Source organism: Anastrepha ludens, chromosome 6, assembly GCF_028408465.1.
Source record: "Anastrepha ludens isolate Willacy chromosome 6, idAnaLude1.1, whole genome shotgun sequence".
In the NCBI taxonomy this organism is placed as follows: domain Eukaryota; kingdom Metazoa; phylum Arthropoda; class Insecta; order Diptera; family Tephritidae; genus Anastrepha; species Anastrepha ludens.
The window spans coordinates 104967669-104988683 of NC_071502.1; the positions used below are offsets into that span (position 1 = coordinate 104967669).

At 33.1% G+C, this 21015-nt stretch overlaps 2 protein-coding genes across 3 annotated transcripts in view; both read left to right on the forward strand.

Moving 5' to 3' along the window:
* The first annotated feature begins 1545 nt into the window (after positions 1 to 1545).
* Positions 1546 to 11850, forward strand: LOC128866549 (cytoplasmic phosphatidylinositol transfer protein 1). Of its 2 annotated transcripts, XM_054107371.1 has the most exons (7): positions 1546 to 1843; positions 1933 to 2081; positions 2198 to 2286; positions 10030 to 10037; positions 10112 to 10183; positions 10260 to 10392; positions 10469 to 11850. In XM_054107371.1, the coding sequence occupies exons 1-7, from the start codon at positions 1793 to 1795 to the stop codon at positions 10741 to 10743; spliced, it is 777 nt and encodes a 258-aa protein (XP_053963346.1). In that variant the 5' UTR covers positions 1546 to 1792; the 3' UTR covers positions 10744 to 11850. The 2 variants fall into 2 exon arrangements, with proteins under 2 accessions (XP_053963346.1, XP_053963345.1); XM_054107370.1 differs by lacking the exons at positions 1546 to 1843; positions 10030 to 10037 and having other exon boundaries at positions 1937 to 2081.
* Positions 11851 to 19896: 8046 nt separating this feature from the next.
* LOC128866548 (protein singed wings 2) overlaps positions 19897 to 21015 on the forward strand; it is a 28076-nt gene continuing 26957 nt past the window's right edge. Inside the window, exon 1 of the mRNA XM_054107369.1 lies at positions 19897 to 20349. Coding sequence (XP_053963344.1) covers positions 20228 to 20349 — 122 coding nt within the window. The 5' untranslated portion in view covers positions 19897 to 20227. The remainder of the gene's footprint in view (positions 20350 to 21015) is intronic.

A 21015-nucleotide genomic window follows, 5' to 3' on the forward strand; every position in this document is an offset into this window, starting at 1 on the left:
AAACCATATCTATTCTATTTTAGTGTGCCCAGCGAAGGGGGCCGGGTTTGCTAGTATATTATATACGTCTATTCATATATATATCATACAGGTATATTTAAGGATATGTGTAATATATATATTTATATATATATACATATACATATTTATATACATATATATATTAATGCCTGATTTTCAGTGAAGTATGTTTGATTGTATGCATTTTGAGTTTACAGATTTGTATTTGCTGGGTGTATTTAGATTTGTATTCAAACAAAAAAAAAAGTTATTTATTAATATTTCATACATATATACGTTGTATTTGAAAAAACATCATATATTAATATATGATAGATATATATATTTATACATATATTTTATTTTAAACAAAAATACGTAAAATTTTCACTATATTATGAATATATGATATATATATATACATATATACATTTAAAAAAAAAACGAAAAAAATAACGCCGCAGGCGAAAATTTGGAATAAAAAATCGCACGATCCACTATATTATGAATATATGATATATATATATACATATATATATTTAAAAAAAAAATTTTTAATTCCAAATTTTCACTATATTATGAATATATGATATATATATATACATATATATATTAAAAGAAAAAAAATCGCGCGATTTTTTATTCCAAATTTTCACTATATTTAGAATATATGATATATATATATACATATATATATTTTATTAAAAAAAAAATAACCGGATACTAGACCGTCTATGCTGTCCACAGTATTTTTGTGTAAAACTTTCTTCTGCGTAGGCGGCCTTCGGCCGCACTTCAAAAAAATAGCCCTTAATAGTGCAACACCGTCTCCACTGCACATAGGAGTTTTACGTGAAGCTGAACTGTATTTCAAAAATCATAACGATATTGTATTTATATATATTTATGAACTCAATATATACACCTTAGAGGTTGTAAACCCCCATTCCCTCATTATTCTAACAAAAAAGAGTGTGTTCAAATTATGTTCCTATGTTGCTTCCTTTTCAACCGCATTCTATTTGTTTTTTTTTTTTTTTGCTTCTGGCAGCACTCCATTCAGCCATACTTTTCAGTTATTGCAAGGCGAATTTATTAGGGTAGGGCTCCATAGGGCTCCGACTCCATGCACTACCCCCTCTTTTTTGGAGTCTGGCAGCACTCCATTCAGCCATACTTTTCAGTTATTGCAAGGCGAATTTATTAGGGTAGGGCTCCATAGGGCTCCGACTCCATGCACTACCCCCTCTTTTGTTTTGAGAGAAATATTACGAATTTTCCAATGAAATTCACAGGAGATGTTTATTTTGTGCTTATTTTGCTATAACTAGCACCAACACTATTCAACTGATCACCTCTTCGAGATATAACACGGTCCGGAAACTCTTCCCGTAAAATATCAATGGTTTCGCAGCTTGTGTGGCACGTAGCTTGTTGAAAATAAATGTTGTCCAGATCAATACCATCCAAGTACGGGCATAAAAAATCGTTAATCATCTCTCGATAGCGATAGATAACACCTCTTATTGGAAAACCCTTTAGAATTAGTTACACACTACCTTTTCGATTCAAGCGTACATGTATGCAACCCTATCAGCTGACAACAGTTATAAAAGAGTGAAGTGCCATTAAAAATACGGACAGACGGATGCGGATGTTGGTTATATTTATTGGAACTGCTAAAGTGCGCGTAGAATACATTGAAGTAAGGAAATAACAATTTATTTCGTAACAAGAAGAGCAAACAACAGCTGGTAAAATAAAAAGTTTCTACGGTCGTGCGCCTAACAAAATGGTCTTATGCAAGGAATATCGCATCTGCATGCCGCTCACAGTGGAAGAGGTAAGTTCTTAGACTTTTGCCGCTTCAATTCTCACATTGCACATTTTCTTTCAACATATTCCCACTTTGGACCTGTTACCGTTTATTAGTATCGCATCGGCCAGCTGTATATGATTGCGCGTCACAGTTTGGAACAATCCGGTGAGGGTGAAGGCGTTGAAGTGGTAGAGAGCTATGAATGTGATGATCCCGTGCATGGCAAAGGCCAATACACAGAGAAGCGCATACATTTGTCGAGGTGAGGGAGAAAAGGTGAAAGCAAAAGTTACATTAACTGTACTATCGCGTGAAGTTTTTCACACTCTTAACTTGAACATTTTTTATTGATTATATTTGTTTATTTTACCGCCACAGCCGATTGCCATATTGGATACAAGCCGTGTGCCCGCGTGTCTTCTATGTCACAGAAAAATCTTGGAACTACTATCCCTTCACAATTACAGGTACCGCTAAGAAAAATCATATATCTTGCTCATATCTCCTTTACACACCCCCAACGACATGGATATTTTTCTTTTTAAATACCTTCAAGTGTTTCATTATAATTAAGTATCATTCATTATCCTTTTATTTCATCGCTTACTTGTGCGCACAGCCTATTATTAATAGCGCCCGTCGATCACCACGCACGCACAAAAACAAAGTGGTGCACCATTTGCGTTTCTTCCAGCAAGCTATTTATAGACCAAATAATAAATTCCACCCGCCCACCCACTTACGCTGCTGACGCAACATAAACTCTTCATATTCACATAATACCCACACGTTTCATCCTTGGTAAAGAGTGTGCAGTATCAAGATATTTCGCATTTTAATTGAATGATGTGCAAACAATTTAATGAATAATTTAATGTGTTTTTGCATTTTGATTGCTTTTGAAATTCATAGCGCCCGCATAGAGTGAAGCTATGAAAAATGATTGTAGCATGTTGTTGTTGTAAATGCTGCTGAATTAACGGTCCTTGGCACGACTGTGGTGGGAACGGACAGTCGTTAGTAGTTGCTCCATAGTTGCTGCTAGTTTCTGTACCCTTGCAACTGATGTACTATAAATAATGCCTGATAATAATTTAAAGCAGTAATTGCGTGCTCACTCAAAGTACATGCATGGCTTCTGCATAATAAGTAGAACGCTGGGAGGGATCCACATCTCCTAAAGCTTTAAACACAGGCGCTTAGGTACACCTTTGCATCAGACTTAATATTTCCGGATTTAGCTATTACAGACACATGCTCGCTTCTACTTCCGGTAAATTCATGTGGCGTCCGACTACCCCTGTTAGCAATGAAGTATGCAGTATAATCGCGGCGCCACTTGCACACAGTTTTCCTTTCGCACCATATCGCGTGTGAATTGATACATTTATAAGCTGCTATCTGTGCAGTTTAGATATTATATGCATACATATGTATGTATTGCCGATTATACAGCTTTGGTATTCATGTAGCCACTATGTGCGTGTGATGACGATTGTGTGATGCCACCGTTAGACAGGTGTTCGTCTATGGTATTTACGCTCTTCAACAATTTGGGTGCTTGCATTATTATATGGTTGTGTGGGTATGTACCCAAGTGCTCATATCACTCGAATGCCTTCGAATTTACTTTATTTCATTTTGGCTCTTTTCTTAGATATGACATGAAAATATACATACATAGCTTTCGATTTCATGAAGCTAACGGCTTTGTCAATGTACAGCAGTGTGAATAAACCTCCAGCAGATATGAGTGGTGCTGCTTGTTTACATGAATAGGTGGATACAAAATAATTGATTATTGAACAACATTTGAGTGCACTCAGCCGATGATTGCCTGCCGTCTCTCAATTACTCAGTATCCATTAATTTTTTTTGGTACCAGTGATTTATTATCTCCATTCTGCGCTTTCGCTTAGTATATTTGTATAATCCCTAGACAGCGCAATTGTTCATGATAAGCAAATGATAAACGTTTAGTTCACGAGCTAACAAGTCCATATACAATAAGCAAATACACATAAAGTATTCTGCTATAACAACAAGGTATTATTTCAAAGGTGGTGCTAGTTGTATTCATACCAAAACTAAAATGTCACTGCTCCATGTGCGCTAGTTTAATATTTTGTTTACCATAAGTAGATACACTCGTTGAATCTGATTAAACAAAATTTTATGTTTATATTTACTTTATATATTTGCTGCATGAAGTTCCCTTTATGAAATCCAACCTGGTTGAATGACCACTTAAAAAACTAGAAAATTTTAAAAGTTTGAGTAGTTCCTGCCATTTTTAGCCAGGAATACATTTAAAAGTTGGCGCTAGTTACTGCCACCCACCATAGCATTTGCAAGGCTTTATAATTAATATTTTGTATAGGACACCAAGGCAAATTCATCAAAGCTGGTGGCACTATGCCAACAACAATATTTTGTACGTTTGATTGTCAAAGAGAAGTATAGGCAAAGTAGAAAACAAAGAAAGAATTCGCCTTGTTTCACTCTGGGCTGACAACCACATGCACACGACGAAAGAAAAAAATAAATCAGCTCATTTACCGATACCACCTTTAATAGATTCGCCTTGTAAGAAAGTCAACATTTTCAATACGTCATTAATTTTTTAAAATACTTTCTATGAAAGTGCGACCATAAAGCATAAAACGAATAGTTTTTTGTTGCCTTTTGTGGATGCCAGTTTGTTTAAAGTATTTTTTTATTTTATCCCATTTTATTTACATTTTTTTTATTTTTTTTTTTGAAATATTTATATGTATTTCATTTTAATATATTTTATCCCAATTCTTTTAATACAATTTTTTCTGCAAATTTTTTATTTTTACTTTTTATTATTATTTTTGTTAGTTTGCTATTTTTATATTTTATTTTAGATTATTTGTTTCACTTTATAGAAATAGTTTTCATTTTATATATCATATTTTCATAATTTTTTTCATAGTAGTTATTTTTTTTTAATAAAGTAAAATAAATATATGATAAATTTATATTATTATTTAATAAAATGATAGACAAATTCAAAATATTGTACATAAATACAATCAAATAATTATCAATTAATCAAGAAACAAAAACAAAAAATAATTATGAAAAAAATTATGAAAATATGATATATAAAATGAAAACTATTTCTATAACTACTCGTTATTTTTTTATTTTTTTTATCCCAGTTTGTTTAAAATATTTTTTATTTTGTCTCATTTTACTTACGTAATATGTTTTTTGTTTTGTTTTTTGTAATGTGACTATGTATTACATTTTAATATATTTTTTCTTAATTCTTTTAACGAGATTTTTTCTCTTAATGTTTTATTTTTACTTTTATACATCTTTATTAAAAAAAAGAGTAGTTATTTTTTGTCTTTTTTTTGATGCCACTTTGTTCAAAATGTTTTTTTATTTTATCTCATTTTATTTACATTATTTTTTTTTTTGTAATGTTAATATGTATTACATCACTACATATTATAAAACAAAGTCGCTTTTTCTGTCCCTATGTCCCCTTGAATGCTTAAGTCTTTAAAACTACGCAACGGATTTTGATGCGGTTTTTTTTTTAAAGATAGATTGATTGAAGAGGAAGGTTTATATCTGTATAATGTGAAGAAATATATAAAGGGGGCGTGGCAATCGGTCAAAATGTGGCAAAAAAACATAATTTTTTTGTTTTCACGGCCATAAATCATAAACGAATCAACCAAATAAAATGAAACTTTCTTGAAGTTTAACTTTGAAATATTTACTTTCGTCCTGCATCAAAAAATAATAATTGATTTATTTGTTATTTAACCAAAATTGTTTAAACAAAAGCAGCTCTTTTTCCAAAAAAAGCTGTTTGTGTGTTTGTTCGCTGTCAACCGAATGAAGCAACAGCCGTTAAGCGATAATCTCACCACACCTCATTAACAGCGAATGCTTTTATCTGAGAATGTTACTTCATATTGTAAAAGGCCCGACATCCTTTGCTCACCTAAGCACTTTACAAGGTGTTGTTTACAATACTTATCAAGCAGTCATAGTAGTGTTTTGTCAAGTAACTGATTCTGTTAGTCTATGGAATAAATTTCAAGAAAATATGGCCAGTGATATTCTGATTCGGCGACGGCAAGAGTTAAACTCTGTTGATGTACAATATGACCAAAACATATTTGACGAAGAATTATTTGAATTAAACAAAATAGTGCAATTACCTTCGGGTAAAACGATCAAGGATTTTGGGCTGCCGATGCCAGCTTATACTACTAACTCTGATTTAACTAACAGTGCCGAATACACAAGAGAAACATCATACGATCAAACGAGACTTTTACAAAATATAGCTCAAGATGAGCCACGATTAAACATCGATCAGAAAAAAGTATTCACTGCATTACTATCAACCATTGATAACAATGAAGGGAAATTATTTTTCCTTGATGCCCCAGGACGCACAGGAAAAACATTTTTAATCAATCTGCTTTTAAAAAAGTGAGATCTACCGGAAAAATTGCGTTAGCTGTTGCGTCATCCGGCATTGCCGCTACTATTTTGGAAGGAGGCCGAACAGCACACTCTACATTCAAGCTACCGCTGAAAATCGCCACCGATGATGATAACAGCGTCTGTAGTGTTTCTAAACAGAGCAATACAGGAAAATTGATGCGTGACTGCTCATTAATAGTCTGGGACGAAGCTACCATGTCAAACAAGACGTCTGTGGAAGCACTAAATAGGACAATGGGCGATTTGCGCAACAAAAATTTACCTATGGGTGGATGTACAATTCTGTTCTCAGGAGATTTCCGTCAAATCCTACCATTTGTGACTCGAGGAACACGTGCTGACGAAATAAATGCTTCGCTAAAAAGATCCCACCTTTGGTCGCATGTCAATAAATTAGAGCTTACAACTATAATAATATGAGGGTTTCGTCATCTTCACGTGAGAACAGGCTACTTCCAGAGAAGCTGCTAAAAGTTGGCAATGGAGAATTAACACAAAGTGAGGGAAGGATTAACCTAGAAAACCTTTGTGTTTTGATAGACAACATCCAAGAGTTAGTCAACAATGTCTATCCTGACATTGATAACATAAGTTATAAGACAATATCTTGGTTTAAAGAAAGAGCTATTCTGTCACCAACTAACGAACAAGTAGATAAAGTAAATAACTTGATTATTTCAAAGATTGATGCGCCGAGGAAAATATACTACTCGGTCGATACTGTTCTCGATTTGGAAGAAGCTGTTCATTTTCCTACAGAATTTCTAAATTCTTTGAACCCGTCTGGACTCCCTTCTCACAAAATGGAGCTGAAAATAGGTTGTCCTGTTATTTTATTAAGAAACCTAAATCCACATAAACTTTGCAATGGCACGCGTTTGATGGTAAAATCACTGAAAACTTTCATAATAGAGTGCACTATACTCACAGAATGTGGTGCCGGAGAAGATGTATTGATTCCCCGAATCCCTCTGATACCATCGGATCTACCATTCCAATTTAGACGCTTACAATTTCCGGTAAAGGCATCTTTTGCAATGACCATTAATAAATCTCAGGGTCAAACCTTCAACGTTGCAGGCTTAGATTTGAGCGTCGACTGTTTTTCACATGGCCAACTGTATGTCGATCTTTCAAGAGTAACCTCTAGAGAAAACATGTTTATATTGTCTAATGACAAGAAAGCTATGAACGTTGTATATACAGACATTCTGTAATATATTAATTGTTGTAAAAATGAAATAAATACATATGTAAAAATGCAAAAAGTAAATATGTAAAAGTGTAGGGTATGAATTTAGATATTCCAAAGATAGCAGAAAATCTTCATGCTGTAAAGAAAGGGGAATTGTGTTACTTCAACTTTAACGCGTGCGGGCTACGGGCAGTAATGAATAAGCCAAAACTACTGGATCGATTTTAATCATTTTTTCAGTGAGTGACATAGGGTATATATTTTATACCCGCGCAAAGCCGGGCGGGTTGCTAGTTTTAATATATTTTATCTAAATTCTTTTAATACAATTTTTTCTGTTAATTTTTATTTTTCGTATACATCTTTCGTTATTTTGCTATTTTTATATTTTATTTTAGATTATTTGCTTCACTTCACAGAAATGTTTTTCATTTTATATATAATTTTTTTTGATAAATTAATTTTTATATTGTACAATAGTTTTTTTTTTTATAATTTTATTTTTTTTTTGATTAATTCATAATTATTTGATTGTATTTATGTACTTCGAATTCGTCTAGAATTTTTTTAAATAATAATTTATCATAAATATATAAGTTCAGCATGATTTAAACTGATTTAATAGCCTCCAAATGTTTTGTCTAACAATATCTCTTTATTTTATTTTAAAGGGTCTTTCAAAATAAACTCCCAGATATTCTTTTAAAATAAAACATATAAACATTTAGGTTTTCAAACCTTCAGGCTTCACTATTTTTATTCAAAACACGACCTTAACTACTATATTTGAAAAATGACATAATTTAAATGTCCACCATGGGCATGAATGCCTAATTGTTAAGAACGTCGAGCTATCGCTGTTGAAGCTTGTTCAGCAACTCTTTGCGCTACAGCAGCAATATTCTCAACGGAACGTCCCGTTTTTTTATTTTTTTTTTTAATTTATGCGAAATTTTTGAAAAATTATCGACCTATTCGGATTACGAATTTTTTTTCTTAAAGATCGACCTTTTTCATAATAAACATTTTTTCAAAAAAATTGTATATCTGTCTATTTGAGAAATGTTAAAGATGCCATAAAAAAACGTACAGTCTAGAAATTATTCACTACTGACATCTAGGCGTCGCTTTTGAAAGACCTTTTACAATAAACTTATAGCCACGGCTACTTGTGATCTTAATCTAGTCATATAATTAAATTTTTTATTGCACCCATATCCCTTTATCTTATTTTATTTATTTGCTTTTATTTATTTTTTTTTTAATTTGAACGTTATATCTTAGTTCTTAAATTAAAAAAAAAAAATTAATTAGTAAAATATTTAATTTAATTAAATTTTATTTTTTATGAAATATTATTGCTTTAGTAAAATAATTTGATTTCCTTTTAATTACAATATTATTTTCATTTTACTTAATTTTTTCCTTTTTTTGTTCTATATCATCTCATTTCACTTTTCTATGATTTTTTTTAATAGTAAAATTTTTAATATAATTAAATTTTATTTTTAATGTAATATTATTGTTTTAGTAAAATAACTTGCTCTCCTTTTAGTTATAATTTTTTTTATTTTATTTAATTTTTTTCTTTTTTGTTCTATATCATCTCATTTCACTTTTCTATCATTTATTTTTTAATCGTAAAATTTGTAATTTAACTAAATTTTATTTTATTCAATCCTTTTAGCATTTACATATTTATTATAATAATAGGAGTATAATTTTTTCCATTTTAATAAAATATTAATTTGGGGAAAAAGAAATTCATTATTTCTGAATGAAGCAACTGAATGGGAAGAAAAAAAAAACAGCAAAAAAATACTTATCAGACATCGATCACTACAGCCATCTACCGAAAAAATAATGGATTTCTTTTTCCCCATACTAATATTTTATTTACTTTTGCTTTATTTAAACTTTTATTTTAGTTCTACATTATTTTGTTTCGCCTTTTTTTGTTTTTTTATTTTATGATAAATATTTATTTATTATTTATTTATTTCAATATTAATATATTTATTTGTAAATGTTTACTTCCTCTCTTTAAACACTCTGCATCCTTTTCAACATTAGAAAGTGTGACAGATCAAAAAATTAGCAGCCCACTTTAATTACCTAAACTTTGTATTAAAGAAAAAATATAAAATAAACTCTCCCTTCTCTCCTAATCTAACCTTAATCAATTTCTATTTAATTTATTAATTTTCCCTATTTCATTACCATTTTATTATTTTATTTATCTAGCATTTTTAATTTATCACTATCTAAATTTTTGTATACATAGTATGTACATACATATACATATATAATATATTTTTAATTTAAATTGTTTTTCATTTAATTAATACGCATCTCATTTCCTGTTCATGCGTCATTCTTTCGAATTCCCATATCACTTCTCTTTTCTCCACATCACTTCTCCTAATTACTCAAGCTTTAAGCATTTCTCCATGAATTGGTTTTTTTTTTTGTTTCATGTACGCGCACCTGTTGTATTGTCTCACGCAAACCATAGAATACACAGTAAGTAAATTTTCATGCGCACTAATTATTCTAAAAATAAAATTTTTACCTTCTTTTGTGAAATATATTCATAGTGTTCCTTCGTGCCCAAACTGAGCATATCAATCAAAACCAAATATGAAAACAACAATGGCTCTTCAGAAAATGTGAGTATTTTTAGCCACGAATAAAATATTAAATTAAAAAAATTGTTAAATATAAACTTTCTATCTACTGTTACAGTGCCTTGACCTAAGCGAGGAGGAGTTACAGACACGTTTGTTGGAGGAAATTGACATTGCATTCGATGATCTCTCCAACCAAAATCACTATAAAAAGGAAGAAGACCCAAAATTTTTCAAATCGGAGAAAACAGGTGTGTAATTATTTATTTAAATTTCAGCTTAGATGAAAAATCAATTACATAACCATCTTCCTCCATTGCCAAACAGGTCGAGGCCCACTCATGGAAGGCTGGCGCAGCTCTGATAAACCTATTATGTGTTCCTACAAGCTAGTAAATGCTTGCTTTGAAGTTTGGGGCTTGCAAACAAAAGTCGAAGACTTTATTCAACGTAGCATACGTGATGTACTGTTACTTGGACATAGACAGGCCTTCACTTGGATTGACGAGTGGTATGGCATGACGTTGGAGGATGTGCGTGCATTTGAAAGACAAAAACAGGCTGAGACAAATGAGAAATTGAAAGGTGCCGGTGATGACTGAAGTGTTGGTGAAAAATCAGTTGTTGAAATGTAGGGTGGTTTTGTTTAAAAACAAAAGCGTTAAAAACAACTAATTAGGGTATAGAGCTTAGAGACAGAGAGAGAGAGAGAGAGAGAGAGAGAGAGAGTAGTGCAACACGTAAATTTAAGGCAAATACAAGAATTATCGAATGCTGATGCTAGTCCTTAGAAAAGAATATATTCTCTATAAAACAAAAAAAAAAATGTAAATGCTCATTAACCAGCAGAAAAGACACAATACTGCTACTCAGGAAAATTGAAAATAATGTTCTAAATGCTGAATTTAGCGAATTTAACGCTCTTGAGTAAAAAAAATGTATGTTCTTGTTCTTAATGTAACAGCTTAAAAAAATGCCCCATACATTTAGGGAGAATACTGCTATAATGTATTCCACAACTGTCCGTTTATGAAAAACGAGTTGGCCCTTTTAAAATGTACCTTTAAAACACACACAAAAGCCGTACACAATTCTTTGCCTACTCCAGTGCACGCATTTATCTCCGGCATAATTTTTCTACTTTCTAAAAAACTAGATTTTGAAAGGTGGGAGAACACTATTTTTGAGCTATTTTTAAGTCTTAGCTAAATTTTGTCGCACAGTGTGTCATTTATCATATTAAAAAAGTACAAATATGTATGTAAGTATATATTATACTTGGGTCCTAAAACTATTCTTAGTAACTTTACTAGCAATTTTTTTAACCTTGGTTTTTTTTCCTTTATATGAACTACTACATTATTTGTTTGTCAAAATATGTTATAAACCAAAAACTTAATTTGTATATTAAACACAAATGTGGACTTTCGACTAAACAACTTAAGCCCATTAATGGTTTTAATGCATTCTTTCAAATATGAAGCATTTGCGCTTTAGAATCCATTTCTGTAAGAGTCGAATTAAGTTACTAAAATTTTCTATGACAGATGGGCAGAAACTGGTAAACTGAAAAAGGTTTTTTTTTTGTCAAAAGTACACAAATATTTGTTTATATAGCAGAAATGAAAATGTTACTATAAAAATTCAAAACAAAACCAAAACATGTTCAAAAAAGGAAGCATTGAAGTGTAACTAAGTAAAATGTAATTTTTAGAAAAACTAAATATGCAGACACAAATACAAAGACATACCTTAAGAAACAAAAAAATCAAATTTTGGAAATTAACATGCCTATGTAAGTAATTATATAATTTTTTTCAATTCCACAAGGTGGCGCAAAATTAATCACCCTATCGGATGATTTATAATTTTTGCAAATGGCGTCGTACGTCAATCATATTTGTCAATTGTGAATTATACATGAGTATCTATGTCTGCCGGCCTTAAAATCAAGTTCGACGGGTGATAAGTCTGGCAAATAAGATGGGTGGGTGTGAAACAGTGAAGGAATTTACATACCTCGGCAGCAAAGTTGCCCCGAGCGGTGACACAGACGTAGACACACGTTCCCGAATCGTCAAATCTCGTTTGGTACCGAAAACTCTCAATTTCTTGGGAAAAAGTCGTCGCGTTGATGTGTGTGAAACAATGCTTTCAAACTATCAGGACAAGCTCAAATGCCTCATTACAGGAGATTAGACTTGGATTTATGCTTACGACCCTGAAACAACCGACCAATCAAGCGAATATCGTGCTAAAGGCGAGGCCAGACCGAAAAGAGCACGTCAAAGTCGTTCAAAAATAAAGGTCATGATGACAGTTTTTTTCGATTTTCGTGGTGTGGTGCACTATGAATTCCTTCCACCTGGCCAAACTGTTAATAAGGAATATTATTTGAGCGTTATGCGTCGTTTACGTGAATCAATTCGTCTAAAAAGACCAGAATTATGGGCCAACAACTTTTGGTTTTTGCATCACGATAATGCACCGTCTCACACTGCACTCGTTTTTCGTGACCATTTCGCCAAAAGTTCCACGCAAATCGTTCCGCAACCACCGTATTCGCCTGATTTGGCTCCGTGTGACTTCTGGCTATTCCCAAAACTCAAGAGACCACTCCGGGGAACGCGTTTCGAGTCGATTGAGGAGATAAAAGCTGAGTCGAAGAAGTTGCTGATGGCTATACCGGAAATGGACTATTTGGCATGTTTCGGGGATTGGAAAAATCGTTGGCATAAGTGTATTTCATCGAGAAGGGATTATTTTGAAGGGGATGAAATTGATTTTTCATTTTACAACCAAATTCACCTTACATTTTGCCCACAGTAGTATATGTAAGTAGTTAGAATTTTCAAAAAAAAAAATTTGTTTTCTTAATGTACATATGTATATATACAATGGCGGCCGCCGTTACCGAATGGGTTGGTGCGTGATTACCATTCGGAATTCACAGAGAGAAAGTAGGTTCGAATCTCGGTGAAACACTAAATTAAGAAAAACATTTTTCTAATAGCGGTCGCCCCTCGGCAGGCAATGGCAAACCTCCGAGAGTATTTCTGCCATGAAAAAGCTCCTCATAAAAATATCTTCCGTTCGGAGTCGGCTTGAAACTATAGGTCCCTCCATTTGTGGAACAACATCAAGACGCACACCACAAATAGGAGGAGGAGTTGAGCCAAACACCCAAAAAGGGTGTAAGCGCCAATTATATATATATACATATATTTTTAAGAACACACACTGAAAATTTATTATCGTTCCGGTGAATATTTTCGAAGTTACACGCAAATTTGAAAAGGCGTTTCAGAGTGCTTGAAAGTGCTTTTCAAACATTAAACGCGTTTTTCTCAAAATGGTGTTTTCAAAGTGGAGAACGGCTAAACCGATTAAACATATTTAAACCGAACTTCTTAAATATAGCTTTTAGTAATTAATCGAAGAATTTTTCTCACCTATAAATATACAATATATATATTTTTTATAACCAATTAAGGCCGAAATTGTGATCGAAATCGATTTTTTGTCCAAAAAAATGTATTTTGCTTATTCCTTCGATTAATTACTAGATTTAACATTATTTTAACGAAATCTGTTTGGTTTTTTAATTTCAGAGTATCCAGTTCAGAGATATAGTGGTCACCGCAAAACGTATGTTTTGAGAGGAGCTCCCGGAGATCAGCTGTAGCTAAATATTTTTACTAATACTAAGTCTTAAAATACAGTTAAAAGATAACATTATATGTGTTCAAATTTTTAGATCAATAAATTTATAAATTTTCTCAGAAAAAATTCTAGAAAATTCGTCTTTTTCCGGCTTTCTAACTGTATATAACTCCTTAAGCTGAAAATAGGTGAAGGCTTCATCTAGTAACCGGACGAGATACCGCGTAGGTAGTGCTGGTGCCCTATGTGCCGCTAGGCAATGATGATGATGATACAAACAGACAAGCAATGGGAAGTTCTAAATAAAGGTTTCCATCACTCAAAATCATTTTCTTTTGTTATTTATTAAAAAAAATTATACCAAACGAAATTGGGTGATTAATTTTGCGCCACCTTGTACTGCTATTCTGTAATCCTGAAGCAACTAGTCCGCGAATATAGAGCTAAATGAGTAAAAGTGGACAAGGTTTCTACTTCCGATTACATTTCTTTAGTTGTATGAATTTAAGCATAAAATATTATCTATTAAGTGGCCCTTCTTTGATCCACATTCTTCTAGTAACCTAGTCCAGGCGCTTTGTTATATCTCACAGTATTTCCAGCCGTTGCCCTTTCCAACATCGCGTTCTACCTACCACGACTCTCATGACTGGCCTGACCCAAATGATGAAGAAAAAACAACGTTTGGCTATGTTCAGAAACGCATTATAATGCGCAGTACTTGCAGCGCTGGCAGCACTGTCAATGTGACAATTCATGCAACTGATAGATTTGTTGAAAAATTGCAAATAGATTTGTTGCATTTATGAACGCGCTGTGCAGTAAAATGGAATTGTTACTAAGTTTGGTCATGGACGATGTATGTGAGGAAAAATCCGATAGTCTTTTATTAAATTTAAGAAAAAAAAACCGTGTAAAGCTGTACATTGTTGTATGTATTGTTTCTTTTTTTTATTCGCTCATATGTGATGAGTAAATTAGAAAATTTTCGCTGGGCGATGTTTCTATCTATTTTTAAATCTTTATTAACTTTTTTTACTTCATCTACGACCTTATCCCAGAGCACGCCGACGTGAACTCGTTCTCCATGCTCAGTCGGACTCTGAGCAGTAATTTTATCTCCGATGTACTAAAGTAATCACTAAAACCAAGAAAAGTATAATAAAATAAAGTTTAAATATCGTATTTTTCATCAATTTTTGTATTAAAAGCTAAAATAAATAATTAAATACCCACTTTTCATCAGATATTGTACTAGCGTATTTATTGGCAGTGTGAAAATTTTTGCTGCAAATAATGCACGACTTTTGATACAAAAATGACGTTTAAGAACGCGTTGCATTTGCAGTACTGCCACATTTGCATTTTTGAACGCACTGCTCACTCTGAAATGGTATGTTGCGCATTATAATGCATTGTTGAACATACCCTTTCCTTAAATAGAAAGCCTTTTTATTTCAAAAACAAAAAAAGGAAACCTTTTTTATTCGAAAAAAAACGTTTTTTATTCCAAAACAGAAAAACGAAAATGTTTTCTATTCAAGACAGGTTTTCCAAGGGTGTAACCAACAAACAATTTTCATAGTAAATAAATCCGTTAGACATTTGAATAAGATCTTAAATGATTCGCTATACTGGCACGGAATAAAATTTGCACAGCGCTCTGCTTCTGCTGAGTGACGAAGATGCTTGAAATCCCAGCTATCTCGAATAAAAAAACTCATCGAACCTCAGGTTAATTATTTCGGATTAGGTTAGAAAAGGAGGTGTTCACTTATCTTCTAAACGAATCTTATCTTCAGTCAGAGTCCACCAATTTTTTTTAGACCTTTTCATCCTGAAGGCTGTGACAGCAGAGTCGCTTTAGGCAAGTAGAAATAAGCACACCGAAAGGTTGAGCACTCCAAGAATTACAAGCTTCTTCCATGTACTCTAAAAACTGTTGTTAAGCAGTTGCATTGCATACACTTAGGCGTTCAACAACTTATTGGTGTACTATATTTAATTGTTTTGCCTGATTTTATTATGGCTTTTATTTTATTTTATTTTTGCTTCTATTTTATTTTGTTTTTGCTTTTATTCTATTTTATTTTTGTTTTATTTTACTTTATTTCATTTTTGCTTCTATTTTATTTTGCTTTTATTTTATTTTATTTTTGCTTTATTTTATTTTATTTTATTTTGTTTTATTTTATGGTTGCTTTTATTCATTTATTGGTTTAATTTGTTGGGCGCGAACTTTAATTATTTGTAGGAAATTCAATCGCCATACCTCATTTCATTTCATCATTTCCCCCTTTTTTATATTAATATTTTTGCTTCCCGATATCGATTTCTCGATCTTTCCTTAGTGTCACATTAAACACCCAAATCAACTCGATAATAAATTATATAAATATTATTGCTCTGTATTTATTTACAACTTCACGTTGCTAAATGAATATTCCATACGAATTACGAAAGGTGTTAATAGAAATCAAGCATACACTGTGAAAAATAAATGGGCGCATGAATGACCTCAAAGGGCAGACAATTAAGCTTACGAAAATACGAATGTAGGTAGCAATGGAGTGGGGAAAATATGGATGTCCATTCAAGGCTGTATCAAAAGTTGCGAATACGATTGCTTAATTTTAAATTGTGGAAGAAAAATATTAATGGGATGTGCTGTTGTCCCACAAATTAAGCGACGTAAACATTTGAGCCACCTCAGAAAGGTAAATATAAAGGTTTTTATGAGAAACTGTTTCTTGAACAAAATGCAGTCCTTGCCTGCCAAAAAACGAGCGCTGTTTTAATATTTTTTTTTGTTGAAGTGTCACGTCCACAATGGTTATTAAATCCACCAACTGTAATCAGCTACTGAGACCACATGGAGTTTTATAAAGAAAAAAAATGTAAGTGCTACTTTCGAAAGTATTAAGAAAAAGTTATAAGCGTCGTATTATTTCATTTTAATAATAAATAAAATAAAATACAATTTTTTTCATTTCAAAACTTTCTCATTTTCCTTTATATAGTATACTTAAGGGGTTAGGGGTAGTCAGAGGCACGAAAAAATTATGATTTTCAATAATTTTGCTTCAATTGCTTTATTTTGCAAAAATAAAAACATAGCATTAATGCTGACTTCGACTTGACTTTAGTGAAAAACCACAAAAAAAAATAAAAATATAAAAATTGTAAAAATTATCGCTGTTTGTGTGGAGTCCGTTTCTCCAAAACACCCTTGCGGCGATCATCACAAATCCTTGGAGATTCATCTAAAATCGATCCACAAGGGAAATTTTTTCTTTTTTTTCAAAATGAACAGTATGGCGGACTCAAAGAATATTTTTCAGATTTTCGAGAAAAAACCGACAATTAATTGTTAAAAAAAAATCGAAATTTTTGAAAGAAAACCTTCGATCAGGCATAAGTTTTTTATGTTTTTCAAAAGCAGTATAATTTTATTGAAATATACCAAACGGTTTTTAAGTTACAGTGATCACCAGTTCAAAAAACATAGTTTTGAGAAAAACGCATTTAGAGTTTTGCTATCGATTTATGAGCGCCTGAGCGCCCTTCGTTAATTGTTGATTTAAGATGGTATACGAGTACTTTAAGAAAATGCAAAACAAAAAAATCCAATTATTTGTAAAATCTGGCTGCCCCTAACCCCTTCACCTGTTGCAGTATATACAAGGTGGCGCAAATTAATCATGAATTTTTTTGTAATGACTTTTTATCTAAATAGAAAAAAAATGATTTTGAGGGATGGAAATCTTTATTTTAACTCACATAAACGTCAAAAATTATTGGCGTACGACACCACATTTCCAAAATTATAAATCCTGCGATAAGGTGATCAATTTTGCGCCACCTTGTGGAATAAAACGGTTCAATCTCACACATCCAACACAAAAATTCATTTAAGGGATTAGGCTGAGCTGCGGAAGAAGTAATACAGTTTTTGGGTTTTCTTCGGAGGTAATATATCGAAAAAATCCGACCGGGGAATGCTTGACTTCTCTCTCGACTGCATCCATGCCCTTCGATGTTAGGCTCATTCGAATTCCTGAATTCCTGGGCTGATGAGCTAGCTATCAGGGGACCCTTGAGCCAGTTTCTGCGCAAAATGAGAGGATTGGCGCTACCTTGAAAACGTGCGATCTGCATCTGGAAAGATGAACTTCGCAACAACTCCGCGAGCGCTGGGCTAGAACGCAAATACGCAGATCCGTCACGAGATCCTTCTGGCCACGGGTAGATCGATTCGCTTGAGAGAACTTCTAAGGCTAACAAAGCCGCTGTTCTCGAATTTTGTGGGTATCCTTACGGGACATTGTTCGGTAGGTATACATGCGGTGAGACTTTTGATTGCCTCAAGTCCTTTTTGTAGCAGCTGTCTGGAGATGAGGTGGAATTATCTCAGCATATTCTCCTCAGCTGCCTTGTTCGGACGACTTGATTTTAACTTTTTTCATGTGGTAGGATGATATATAACAATCCTGGTGAATTTCATCAGTAGCTTCAAACGGTTATTATTATTTATTCCATACTCTTTTAGAAGCTTAAGGATTCAACAAACATTTTTAGTCAAAGGTCGCAGTTCATTAAACGATTTTGCAGTTTCATTGCTAATAATCAGCCTCTTCTTCTAGTCATTCCTTGTGGGTGCGAAGTCAATGCGGCTTACGGTATTTCACCGAAAAGTTTTCGGCGAGTATGCCCTATTCATCCATATTTCGCTGTTGATGTTTTTTCCTCTATCATAATGGGTGAATATGATTCTTTCTCCTAGAGGACTCTTACATGGGCAGTCATTTAACCGAACTGAAAACTTTGCGTATGCCAGTTTTGAGCTACTAGGGTATCATTTAAACCAAAAAAATCCAAAGCTTTTGAAAAATGTACCCGGACCTAAGCTCCTAATCCAGCGGAAGTTAAACTGTTTCAGAGAAAATGCAATGCGATTTACTCTTCTTCCAGACGAAACCGCAAATCGAACTGCTAATGTACCTTTGGTGTTCTTATGATTTCTTTATGGATTGAGCTAAAACTGTTTAGTGACAGAAAAAATGCATCGGCTGAATAAAAAGCGCGAGAGGATGACATCGGATTGCAAAAGCTGAGTCCGATATACCAAAGATGCTGCTTTGAGAGTTAAAATCTTGGCATATGGATCGAAATGGTTCATTAAGGCCGAAATTTGTTTCATATGTTTAAAAAAATAACATTAGGGTTAACTTCCGCCATAGGAAATTTAGCAGAAATCGATCCTGTGAAAGCTTAAGGTTAACGTTTTTTGAAAATTCCTCCCATAATCTTAAAATAGCTTCCATATATATTAATAAACTTCCATCCAGCAGAAATACATCGCACATAGGCTAGCAAACACCTGGTACACGTTTGGTGAACGCCTTTAGAAACTATTTTTTCCATGCTTCGTAGTTGTGATTGACACCCACAACAACATTCAGCCTAACGGCTGTTATGCTGTGTACATACATTCAGCTTCGGCGGCCGCCTCTGGGATTTATAGCCCTCAATAATAATTTGTATGGCGATCAACTGGCTTTCATAATTCATATTACCACAATAAGAATACTTTGAAATTGAACTAATATGAATAGAAATTTTTTTTTATATACAAACAAGTGCAGCATATACCGTTTTCGCTTTTCCTGCGCGCTGCTTAAAGCTCCCACAATAGATGTCCCGTCTAACAGAAGCGTCATCATCACGGCGCATCGTTTTTATCTTCGCCGATATCGACAAAAACCGCTAGTGGATGAATCAACGCTGCTTCAATGCGCAGAGAATATTCTTAAATCACACGCATCGGCGCCAATGTCATTATCATAACCCGGGCGCAGGCAGTGACGCGGACAGCGCGCTGCGGTAGAGGTGTGCGACGTTGGCGTTGACGCTAACGCTGGCATGGCGCATACCGCTTTTTTAGACGCGTTAGTTGGTAGTTGTTGTTGTTGTTCATACACTAGCTATTACCGCCGAGTTGGGCTAGCTGCTAGACTGGCTGGTTGTTTTGGCACACTTTTGCCAACATTTCGCATTCATCTCTGAGCGTTCGTAACGCGCGCGTCGTTTTGAAAAAAACGCTTATTGGAAAATATCGAAATTTGCGCGATTGTTTTCATCTCCGAGTGGCGCGCTTTTTTATTTTTTTTTTTTGCAAATTTGTACGCTTTCTTATGTAAAAAAAGAAATTATAGGAACGTGAAATTTCGACTCGTAAACTGTGTGTTAAAATTGGCAGCTTTCGGTTGCTATCATATTTAACGGTACAAATCAACTTCCGCCTACAGTTTCTTAGTGAATAAAGTAGTGAAACAATTACCAGATATCCATCGCGGCGCGGTGAGCAGCAATACGTCTGGCAAGCGTTAGGCGAGCAGCTGGTAGTGAGATTTAAATACAGAAATGCCCATCACAACGGCATCGACGGTTGTTGAATGTTCCTCTGCTGTAGCTCCAACACTTTCCTTTGAACGGCGATCGTTGCTGCTGATGGCGTTGTTGGCGCTATTGAGCGGATCAGTGCGGTGTGTGTGCCAACTTTTTTTGCTAAATTATTTTTGATACAATTTTTTTTATGCCTTCTAAAAAGCGGCCTAAAAACTACTAAAAAAATCACGTGCTCACTTCGTATGTTTATTTGTTTTTAGTTTTATATTTTCTGTTTACCGGCCTAATTTTTCATGTGTCAGCGACTAAAATAAAATAATTTTTTTTCGCGTCTAATGTGCGTTTCATGGCCTAATTTTTCATATGTTTAAATCTCAAATATCTAATTACTTATTTAAAAACAAAATGTGTTTTAATTTTTTACCGGCCGGTAATTTTTTATATACCAGTAGCAAAAAATTATTTTATTTATAAACAAAATTTTTAAATATTTTTTATAAACGATTTTATTAAATTAAGAGTTAATAAAAAAAAATTAATTAATACACTCTTGTGTTTACCGGCTTAATTTTTTATATATTCACAACAAAAAAATATTTTTAAATTTTTTTTTACAGTTTTTTTTTTAATTTTAATTAATAATATATAAACAAAATTTTTTAATGAAAAAATATTCATAAAAATTCTTGCGTTTACCGGCCTAATTTTTTATATGTTAACAACAAAAAATTTTGTTTGCATCTAAAGTGCGCTCCTCTTAAGTATTTGTGACGTTGATCTAATTTTTTTTCGTCTCCCTATCA